Source organism: Colletotrichum fioriniae (assembly GCF_027942845.1).
Source record: "Colletotrichum fioriniae strain IMI 355084 chromosome Unknown scaffold_4, whole genome shotgun sequence".
In the NCBI taxonomy this organism is placed as follows: Eukaryota; Fungi; Ascomycota; class Sordariomycetes; order Glomerellales; family Glomerellaceae; genus Colletotrichum; species Colletotrichum fioriniae.
In genome coordinates this window covers 3,003,783-3,015,033 of record NW_027076840.1, presented here as the reverse complement: position 1 = coordinate 3,015,033, position 11,251 = coordinate 3,003,783, and the positions used below count along the sequence as shown (strand labels likewise).

Below are 11,251 nucleotides of genomic sequence, written 5' to 3'. Positions count from 1 at the left end.
TGCTTGATGTTCTCCTTCTACCTCAGCTTGTGGATATGAGGCGCCTTGGCATGCTTCAAGACCTTCTGTCGGCTCGCGTGAAAAAAGCCAGTGCCAGCCGCCGCAACATCTTTGAGGACCCATCGCCGGGTTGCTTTGCTGAACGGTACTACAGGGAATCAAGTGACGGCCCGGTCTTGAAAGACTTACATGGTGCAATCATTGAGCTAGCCAACAATATGCGCGATCAAAAACAACAGGAGTGGAAGAGAAAAAGCAAGGAATACGACGAATTGATCAGCCGCATCGACATCAGCGCCTGCACTTACATCTTTGATGAGTATAATCCTCAGAGCCGCGGGTACCATGGTCGCAACTGTTCGAAATGTTCCATGATGGAGAAAGCTCAAAGTATGCGCATCAACATATTCGAAGACCCTCTCCCTAGCGACCCTGTCGTTGCACGAGCGGTTATTTTCGAATTAGTTTGTCCAAAGGAGTTTGCGGCATATCGAGACACGACATGGTGGCTTCTTCGACAGCTCGCGACTCACTTCGACGACAAAGGCATTCAGCCTCGGTGTCGTCTGAGAGATTATCTCCAGCTGAAGTCTTTCTGGAGACCGAGCCAGCATACGCTTGGCTTAGCCTCAACTACAAAGCCTTGTAAGTTCCCGCTGTATCTTGGAATCTCTTACCCTTGTTCGAATACCGATCGGCTTCCCGCCTCTTGTACCTATCTCACAGTGCAGCAAATGTCTAACTACTGAACTCTACAGTCCATGTCACCCATTACACTTCGGTGCCTTTTCCAGTCGAATGGGAAGGAGGACGTGATGGCGTATGCCGCCCAAACGCTCTGAAGCTCGGATACTTTGACGAATCGACCTCAACATGGCCCGGCCGCGTGAGATTCCGACCTTTGTTCGACTACCAAGTGGCTCTGGTCTTGCCAAAGAGCTCGCCTTGGAGTACGCTCCTGGAGACAAAAGCTTACTCGTTAAGTGGCCCAGGTCCATCCTCCTACGAAGTTGTTGCTAGCCAGTCAAACTGCCCTCTGGGGATCAATAACCACGAATATCTGGCCATGCAAACACTCATGACCGGGAAAGCTCAACGTTGGATCGTCTTGCTCGCGGAACTAGCTTCAACAAATTTGAACTTCTCAAGTGAAGTCACGATGCTTCTGGTGACCCATCTTGTCCATCAAAGCGGCCCGCAAGATAACTCCGGCGACTTTCTTCGAGCCACTCACAACATCTTTCGAGACGAATCGTTCTGCGAAAGACTCGTGGAGCAGATTAGGACGCGACTGGAAAGCCTGCAAGCCAACTGGCGCGAAACATACCAAATGGACATTCTAATCACACTTCTGCTCCGGACTTTCGCGTTGACGGCCACAAACCCCGAACCGAAGGGATTTTCAACTATTATTCGAGCTCGCGAAATTTGCTTGCGATGGGTTGAAATGCTTCGATTCGAGACATTCCGAGCAAAAGATGTTGAAACAGCCCGCAGGTGTCAACAGTACGCTCTTTGGGCAGCAATTCTTTGCAAGCGCACGTACATCATTCACGCGAATCAGGTTGCGAATCTTGATTCGCTGTCGTTGCAAACTTACATCGAGTGTTGCATTACAGTCCAGGATAACTTGGTTGTTGACGTTGGCGCACTGCCTCAAGTTCTCCAACACGCTGTTGTTTCGGACATGAAGCTCTCATATCGTCTATCGTCATTGGTGCGCAAGTCTATTGCGTCTGCACCCGACATCTTCAGGATCGCAATTATGAAAGTATGGCCTGAAGCCGACGGCCGTCCTCGTACAATTTATTCTCTCCAACTTGAGTCAGACTGGGTTGTTTGCGTGATCCAAGGCCATGATGGTTGGGAAGAGTGCATGCAGACGGTTCAGTACAACACTTGCACTGGGTTGCTTCTCGTCAACAACCGTCCCCTTGGAGTATGTATCAGTTGACCAGAAGTCAGGTAGTGAGAGTGAGATAGGTTGACTCATTGATAGGAACTTCCCAAACCGCCTGAACATACAGAAGTCCTCACGGAACTCTTCGGGGAGCAGGCTTTGCTTACTCGCCCTTCGGACATGCCTGGCATGGACTACAGTGAGCACCATTTTTAAGAGATTGTGGGATTGATTTGACTGACCCGAGTACCAGCACTGACTGTAAAACATCGTGTATATCGCATCGACATTGGTTACGACGGCAGTTCTATTGTCATTCGGGCAACTAAAGGACAGCAGTACCTCCAATTTATACACAGAAGCAAATTCAAACCGCGAGACGCATGGGATCTACCCGGCCCTCTCTTGAATGATTGCGTTCACTGGCTGTGAGTTTTGAGATAACATTGTGTGAATTGGGACTTCAGCTAATTCCCAAATCAAAAAAAGCGACCTACGCAGTGGAAAAGTACTCATCATCCCCAATGCCGACAAATGGAAGATTGGCCACCACTACTGGATACTCGATGTTCAGAATCGCAGCTGCACGAACGAGAGCTCTCGGCTTGTCGACACGTATAGTCACTTGTTCACCCGCGTCGCGCGCATTTTCAGTGGCTTTGAAGAACGGATGCACCTCCTTGTGTTCCAGCCGAACACAGGACACTTGAGCGTAGAAATACGCCGGCTACAACTTCTTTTCTATTTAAACGCCCGCCGCTTGCTTGAGTCACCTCAATTGGGCTCTGAGATTGACTTAGATCAAGATGCAGGCACATGGTACGGCCTCGAAAGCAAGCTAGTTTTGCGGAACCCACGCGACATCCAGCAGAGAAGCATCTTGACACCAATTGGTCCAGTGGAAGCAAAACAAAACGATGACAGCATGCTTGTGAGAGTGCTCCCCAGGGGAGAGTATGGCAAGTTTGTCATCAATAGACATCTCGGACGGATCGAGTCAGCTCCCGAGCCCATGCTTCTCTACATGAAAGCACAGCTACACGCATATACGTCTTCGGCATTCCCGGACCCTCTCACTGAACGGACTGGCACTGAAGAGGCATTACAATGGCTAAAATCTGGTATATGTCAACCCTGGTCTCCCCTTCACAGTGGACCGGTCAGAGTACTACTCAAGATCGCGCAGCTCACTGCACAGCATGAGTATTATCCGACTGATCTCAAAGTCATGAAAACAGATCGCTGGGACGTGAGCTTGACCGAAGGTATACAGCATGAAATGTTCAGGCCCGTTGTGGAACAGATTTTGTCGATTTCGGCAGAGCTCCAATCCTTTGCACTCGTTGATGTCGATTTTGGTGTACTGCCGCCCGCAGGCGACCATCACCTGCATGATCGGGCCAGGCTTCGCAGACAGGTCTATGAGCGCTCTTGCGATAACAGCACAGATATACCAAAGGCCTTCGACTGCAAGTACCTGTCGCGCGATGCCCCGGCATCTTCTGACCAGCGTCACTTGCAAGTTCTGGAGATTGTCAACTTTCTCCGGACTTGGCCACAAAGGGCAACGACGACGCAGTGCCTAGCACAGCAACTTTCTCAAAACATTCTGATCGGTGGCTTTCAAAAAAGCTGCGAGAAGAACTCATTGAACGACCGCCTAGGAATTGACATTGCGGCAAACTGGGCCTCCTTAGTCAAGTCTTGCCGGGAACAACAAATCCCCTTCTTGTTGATGTTCATGCTGGCACCCATGTCGTACGGCTCGAAAACCGACTTGAGCCTCGTCAAGACCCTAGCGGCTTTTGCAGTTTACGAGGAACTGAAAGCTATCGAGCTACCTGCTTGGGTCGAATATCGGGACTTCCAGCCCAGTCAAGTCCCTCAGCTAGACAACCTCATCCAAGCAATTGGACCGTTCAAAACTCCAGCCCCCAAGAATGATAGCGACGAACCCAAAAGCTTTGCCAGTGCCAAACAGCTTCGACGGATGAGAGACGAGAAAGCAGCCTGGGATCTCAAGGCCGACAATGATTGCATGTTCTTGGCAAAGTTCTTACTTGCGCAGTGGCCTTGCATCGAGCCGGGCGTTGCAGACATACCCAAGCCTTTGCTGGTCGACATCGAAGCTGCTTTGGGTGCGGTCCGAGTGGAATGGAAGCGCCTCTACCAAAACAGGGACCTGTGTGCACACTTGAGTACTGTTCAGTCTATTCTGGATCAGCACCGAACTGAGACAGACTACGAGGCACCGTGCTTCATTGCATCGGAGAAGAGCTTCGGAGACCGGCTACGTGGTGGTGAGATCCCTTCGCTGAGGCCTGACTTGTTGAGAAAGACAATTCCGAATCTTCACAACGGTGGAACGACCAACTTAAAAGAAGCTATCAAGGTCAAGATCACTGACCCTAGGGCCGGCCGGCTTGTCGAATCCTTCCGCCATCCGGCTCACATTCGCCAACCAATCAAGGTCTCATCCTCAATAATGCGAAGTTCTGGGACCAACGTTCTAGCACCGAGCTGGATTTCCGCGAAGACGACGCTGCTTCCTTCCACCGGGGCCAATGCCGAACTGAGGAAGATTGTGTCGAACCTGGCCAACTCGAAGTCGCTGGTCCGCCAGAGATATGCGGAGGACCTGGAGAAGAGTCTGGACGCTTTTGTCGCCAGGCATGCCTCTAAGCACACCAAAGATGATACGTCACCAGATTTTGTTTCCCGAGAAGTTTCTTTGTCGATTCTTTCGACCCAACGACGCTACAAGGCCATTGCTCTTGCTCTAGAGAAACCCGACGAGGATCTCTCTGCTGAATGCGTGCATTGGCTCAAGGCCGGTCAGCTTTGGCCTGCGATCACTACGGTGACCTTGTTGGAACAGCTCCGGTCAACAGCCACGCCCGTTCAGTTCGGTAACTCAGTGTTCGAGGCATTGCTGGACTTTGGCATCTCGATCACAGACGCTCAGCGAGATCTCCGTATCAACCATGCTACTATGCGTGGCGATGCTGGAAGATACGCAGACGAGATGGCAAACAAGGGCCACTTGAACTGGCAGCCATCCGAGCATCCCGATTGGTTACTTCTCGAAATCGAAGCAAACTTGATGATTCGACCTGATCAGGTTGACGTCGCCTTGGCTACAATATCTCCGGCTTCCGGTTGCAATTCTGTTTTGCAGATGAACATGGGGCAAGGTTAGTTGTACCAAACCGGCTCATATGCCTTCTTTTATAATGCTGATGGCGAATGATGATCAGGCAAAACATCTTGCATCATACCTATGGTGGCTGCTGCGCTGGCAAATACCCAAAACCTTGTAAGAGTAGTTGTCCCCAAAGCTCTTTTGTTGCAAACGGCCCAGCTCCTCCAGGCACGACTCGGCGGTCTTCTCGATCGACAAGTCCGACACATTCCGTTCTCTCGTCGAACCCCTACACAGGAAAACCTCGTTCGAGCATACCACAAGATGCATAGAACTATAATGAAGCAAGCCGGGGTCATGGTATGCCAACCGGCGCACAACCTGTCTTTCATGTTAAGTGGTCTGCAGCGGATGGTGGACAACAGGATGCCGGAAGCTGGGCCAATGATCAACGTCCAGTCGTGGCTACGCACTCGATGCCGGGACATTTTGGACGAGTCGGATTACACATTGGCTGTCAGAACGCAGCTCATCTATCCTTCCGGCTCACAGATGACTGTCGATGGGCATCCTCATCGTTGGCAAGTGGCGCAAGACCTCTTACGACTCGTTGACAGACATCTGTACGCCCTCGCTCACCAGTTTCCGAACTCGATCGAAGTCATTCGACGATCGGGGGGAGGCTTCCCATTGCTCTTCTTCTTACGAACGGACGTCGAGGAGGCTCTTGTCAAGCTCCTTACTTCAGATGTGCTACGAGGTGATGCCGGGATCCTACAGTTGCAGAACCTTGACGGCGCCGACCGACTTGCTGTCAGGGAGTTTTTATTCAATGAAAGACCCCGGGATGGAACCCTTCAGCGTATCCGTCATCTATGCCCGGACCGGCCCAGCGTCAAGCAGACCATTTACCTACTACGGGGTATCTTGGTTAACCGCATCTTGATGATGACTCTGAAGAAGAGATGGAACGTTCAGTATGGGCTACATCCCCTACGAGACCCCATTGCGGTGCCTTACCACGCCAAAGGCGTCCCAAGTGAGCAGTCTGAGTGGGGACACCCAGATGTCGCCATCTTGTTCACATGTCTGGCATTTTACTACGACGGCATCAGTATCGCCCAACTGACCCAATCCCTTGAGCATCTTCTCAAGTCCGATGATCCAACATCTGAATATGATAAGTGGACTCAAAGCAGTGCAAGATTCCCTGAGCACCTCAAAGCCTGGAACTCGATCAATGTTGACGATGGTCAGCAACTTGGTGAGATATGGAAAGCTCTACGGTACAATATTACAGCTATTGATTACTTCATGAACAACTTCGTTTTTCCTCAGCATGCGAAGCAGTTCAAGGTCAAGCTTCAGTCAAATGGCTGGGATATCCCTCTCTTCTCAGTTCACGAAACCGATCAGTCAACACAAGCAAAGCCAACAGGACAGAGACTTGCAGCTTCGTCATCCGCCATGACAACCGGGTTCAGTGGCACGAACGATAATCGTACAATGCTTCCGCTCACCATCATGCAAGACGACCTTCCTGGACTTTCACACACCAATGCAGAAGTTCTCACATACCTATTGCACGACCGGTCTCGAGAGTGCCACAGGGTTATCGGAACCCGTGGGGCGCGTGCATCCGAGCCCGATCTATTGAGAGAGCTTCATCGTCGTGGCATGAGAATTTTGATTGATGCTGGCGCCCAGATCCTAGAGATGGACAACGAGACCCTGGCAAAGCAGTGGTTAATGGTCGACGAGAAAGCTGCCGCGGCTCTGTTCTTTGACCAGAGCAACAAGCCATGGATCATCCAGCGAAGTGGCAGAAAGACGCCGCTCCTCGCCTCCCCATACGCCGATGACCTCAGCAAATGCTTGGTATACTTGGATGAGGTAATTCAGAGGCTGCATCTTCTAGAGAGGCTTTGCTGATTACGTTACAGGCTCATACGAGAGGTACAGACCTCAAGTTCCCTCCATCAGCACGTGGTGCATTGACTCTAGGACTGAATCAAAGTAAAGACCATACAGTTCAAGGTGAGTGGCAACGGGACTACTTCAACGCAATGCCTCTCCTGAACATGGAACTTACAAGAACATTAACAGCTGCTATGCGATTGAGACAACTGGGCACAACTCAATCTGTGACCTTTTTCGCTCCCCCAGAAGTGTACCAAAGCATTGTTGATCTCCACCGCAAACCGCATGGGGCCACTGTGAATTCCCGCGACGTGTAAGTAATGATTGGCCTAGTCCAATGACGTGGCTAACCCATTTGCAGGATTTCCTGGCTCTTAGACAACACTTGCGATGGAATTGAGCAGTTACAGCCACTTTACTATTCCCAGGGCATCGACTTCTGTCGCCGAATGCAGGCTGCTATTGACAATCCGGACTTTGTCAAAGATAAGCACCAGCGGGAGGCCTATCTTGGGACGATCAAGCAAGACGAGCAACACAGCCTTCAGAAGCTCTACGAGCCGAAACGAAAAATCAAGGGAACTGGAGAATTCCAGGCTGGGCCAGACACGAAGATCAGGGCCTTTGTTAAGGAACTGAATAAGAGACGCAAGGCATTCCAAGACACAGGTCGGGCTGTGCATGCATCCGCTCTCCAAGAAGTTGAACAAGAACGCGAGGTGGCCTTCGAGGTTGAGACAGTTCGCCAAGTCAAGAAGCCGCATCATTATACAGCCTTGTCTTTCCCTGGACTGCACCCAGAAGTCGAGTCCTTCGCCAAGACAGGAAGAATACCCGCTGGCGCCCATACCTTTGTCCCAGCCATCAAGTCTTTGTCCAAGACTGCGATAGGCAAGATGTTCAAGGTCTCGGACCGGTCCTCGCGTTCCAATCTCTACGTTACTACGGAATTTGAGCGAACAGTCAAGCTCAGCTTCGACCTGACGAGCGATAATTTTCTGGTAAGTCGCAACCTAATTCACAAACGGATTTCTGTACTGTCATGGGCCATTACTGACAAACGGACAGCGAAATGTGAACTGGATTTTATGGAGCCGTAAGACCGAAGTGGCCTTGATTATTATACCGGAGGAGGCGGAGATACTCTTGTCTATTCTCAAAGATCCAGCCTTTCACTGCGCGACAAACCTGATTACCTACGCGGCACCAGTCACACGGAAGATGCTCCATTTCAGCGACCTCAACTTTTTCAGTATCCCTTCCCTTCCTCTTGATTGGAAGGCTCCGGATTGACTGAAGATTGAGCTTGGAATTTATGGAGGTCGGCTGTATTTTGAATGGGCCGAGTACGACCAGCTCTGCGAGTTCCTTGGCATCGATCAGTCACTGCCGCTATTAGAGTATCTCGATCAGGAGGGGTCAGACAGCGACTCTGCCGATACACAGAGCGGCGAAAAGCACAAGGTGTATGTGGCGCCTAACGGTCTTACTGCGCGGCCCCTGTCTTTCGTGCAGGAGTGGCTCGCTGCGCGCCGCCGCGGTCAAGACTTCACGTCGACCCCAATGGGTTTCATTGCGCAGGGCAAGACTCTTCAGGATGACCACCCGTTCTTCCGCCAAGTCGTCATCGAAAATCAAGAGAAGCTATTTGCTCCTATCCAAAGCAAAGGGGATGACGAAGTCGACAACGGCGATTATCACATTGACGTGTTTGCTGTGGATGGCATGGGTGCCAATGAAGAGGATGATAGCGATGCACACGAGGACGAGATTGAGTACAACGATTCGGAGATTGGAAGTGAAGTTGAGGAGGATTGAGTTGTCTTATTGGTCACATCTGGGCTGATCCGTTGTTGGGTTTCGAGAAGTCTAATGGGATGGGCCATGTTTTGTGTGAGAATAAGGTAGCTCGGTTACGGCCTGGAGTGCCCTTTGTTTGTCAGATACCCTTTGTTCAATTGCTCAGATAGCTAGATATTCAATCTCCCCTTCAGTGAATGTGCAGCTCGTGGTCTTCATTTGCTATGAATCTGAAGAGCTTACGAGCAATCATGACCTCAAGAACGGCCTCCCTTACCTAGGTTCCATCAAGGTAGGTTGCAAACACCTTATCGTTGAACCAGGTTATCGATAAGCTCGAACCGAAATGACGTTAACGACAACGCCCCGAGCGTATCCCAAATAGGCAAAGTCGAGATGATTGACTGGGTCTCGTTGATCACATGATGGACAGAATTATTACCTAAGCCCAGAGTTTTAAGATTTGGCCCCTTTTTACCCCTGTCACGTCAAACGACCGCCGCCACGACTACCCGAACGAACCGTTTAGTTTTGCTGCTGCTTTGCTGCCTTGCATAAGCCTGTCACACACACTCTGCGCTGCATCCCTCGCGACCCGCGACCCGCGTCCATCCTATTTATGGAGGAAAAAGGGATTAAATTACGGAACACATCTTGAACGCGTATCCGTACCTACCTTACTTCATGACCTTGCTTATCTGAAATTGCCCATTTCTCTTTCTGCAGTTCACAACTTGTTTCATCCTTCTTCCCGTCTCATCCCGGTTGCCGTTCTGTCTGCTTTTGTTGCGCTTCCTTGTACGGAGTAATAATTACTTTCGTAATCAATTCTTCCCCATCTTTCCCCCTTTGAACCTGAGGTTGCAGCTGGTCTGACCCTCCATCCACCCATCCATCCCTCCCTCACTCCCTCCCTTCCGAAGTCCCGTCCCGTGTTCGCGCGTTGGTGTGCGTGGCCCGCAGGCTGCAGCAAGTTCATGCAACTCAACCCACACTCATTCACCCTTCGGGTCGTGTTTCACTGAAGCAGCAATGAGACTCACTGTCTCAGAGTGTCATTCCACCCAGAGTGCCTGATTCTGATACGCACCAATCACTTACCTACCGTCCACCACATTCAACCAGTACACACCCCTTCCGTACATACCTTGTGTACCATGACGGAATCTCACGATACCCGGACTGGCAGCGGCAACAACAATCACAGTGTCGCCGCAATGGACGCCGTCGCGAAACCCTCTCACAACGCCAGGCGACACAAGCCCTCCGCCTCCCTGGGCTCCTTGTACGAAGTCCTCGCCGACCTCGACGACAACCAGCTCCAGTACCTCATCCAGGAGATGAACCACACTGGTCACCAAAACGTTCCCGTGTCCCAGGCCGTCTCGACGTTCGAGGCCCTGAAATCATCTTCCTCCCCCGTTGAGCCCTTTGCTGTCTCCGAGACGGGCCTCCACGCGCCCGCGCCCGACTCGCCGGCTCGGGATCCTCTGCGTAATCTATCAAAGTCGCGGCGGGGAAGGCTCTCTCTGCAGACGGCCTTTCAGAGGGCCCCGTCCTTGAAGCATAGGCAGCGCCAGCAGCAGCAGCAGCAGCAGCAGCAGCCAAGTTTGGACAGCCCAAAAGATGACTATCTCTTCCGCAGCAGCACGTTTTCCCAAGGCCCCGAACCAGCTCACAGTCACCGGCCCGCCAAAGGGTACGGTGAATTGCTCTCAAGTCCCGTCAGCAGCTGCTCCTCACCGGCCGGCGGCCCCGTTATCATGAGCGGGCTGCCCGAACCGGCAACGGTTACGCGGCCCACGCGGTATGAGGAGATCGAGGTACCTCAGCCCGCCAGCCAACCACTTCCATCACCACCACCGTCAGCATCATCATATCTTCATCATCAACCGACACTACCGCCGCCACCGCAGCCTCAAGCTCAACAGCGTCGGCCGTCTACCAACGGAGCCCGAGTGGGACCACCCGCTTACCACCGAATCCCTCGGCCAGATTTCAACCTTCCTGATGGTGTCACGGTCACTGACCTTCTCCACCTACTCGAAATTGAGTACATGTCCTCGAATCGGCAGGCATCCTCTTCCTCGCGCAGGTCTTCCTCCTCCTCCACTTCATCGTCCATCTCCCGGCCTTCCTTTTCTTCACCCTCGCCATCATCACCAGCATTGGCCACTCGCCTCTTTCCCCCACCATCGAGATCATTCTCACAGACGCCCAACTTGCATGGTCGCTCGCCTCTGCGGAGGTCCTCTTCAAGGCTAGACCTTGCCCTCGGTGCAGAGCGATCGGCTTCCGGGGCCGCCGAGATCGGAATGGGTATGCTCGAACCCAGACAGCTGAGATCAGTCTCGCTCGGTTTCCCGGGCGGGGGTATGGCCACCACCATGTCCATGGACTCGTTGAGCCGGAGTCTGAAGGGCGAGACACGGCCTCCCGCGCCAGCGCCAGTCTTTGAAGGAATCTTTGACGTTTTGGAGAACCAATAG

General features: G+C 52.0%; 2 protein-coding genes across 2 annotated transcripts; both read left to right on the top strand.

Moving 5' to 3' along the window:
• Window positions 1-2,825: 2,825 nt before the first annotated feature.
• N0V96_004633 (uncharacterized protein) lies at window positions 2,826-8,780 on the top strand (the record flags this gene model as incomplete). Its single annotated transcript, XM_065757173.1, has 9 exons — window positions 2,826-5,094; window positions 5,158-5,216; window positions 5,271-6,935; window positions 6,986-6,998; window positions 7,074-7,079; window positions 7,149-7,275; window positions 7,324-7,963; window positions 8,031-8,036; window positions 8,262-8,780. The coding sequence occupies 9 exons, from the start codon at window positions 2,826-2,828 to the stop codon at window positions 8,778-8,780; spliced, it is 5,304 nt and encodes a 1,767-aa protein (XP_065614386.1).
• A 1,199-nt stretch (window positions 8,781-9,979) lies between these two features.
• N0V96_004632 (uncharacterized protein) lies at window positions 9,980-11,251 on the top strand (the record flags this gene model as incomplete). The annotated part of the gene is made up of 2 exons (XM_065757172.1): window positions 9,980-10,585; window positions 10,976-11,251. 2 exons carry the CDS (start codon window positions 9,980-9,982, stop codon window positions 11,249-11,251), a joined length of 882 nt encoding a protein of 293 aa, XP_065614385.1.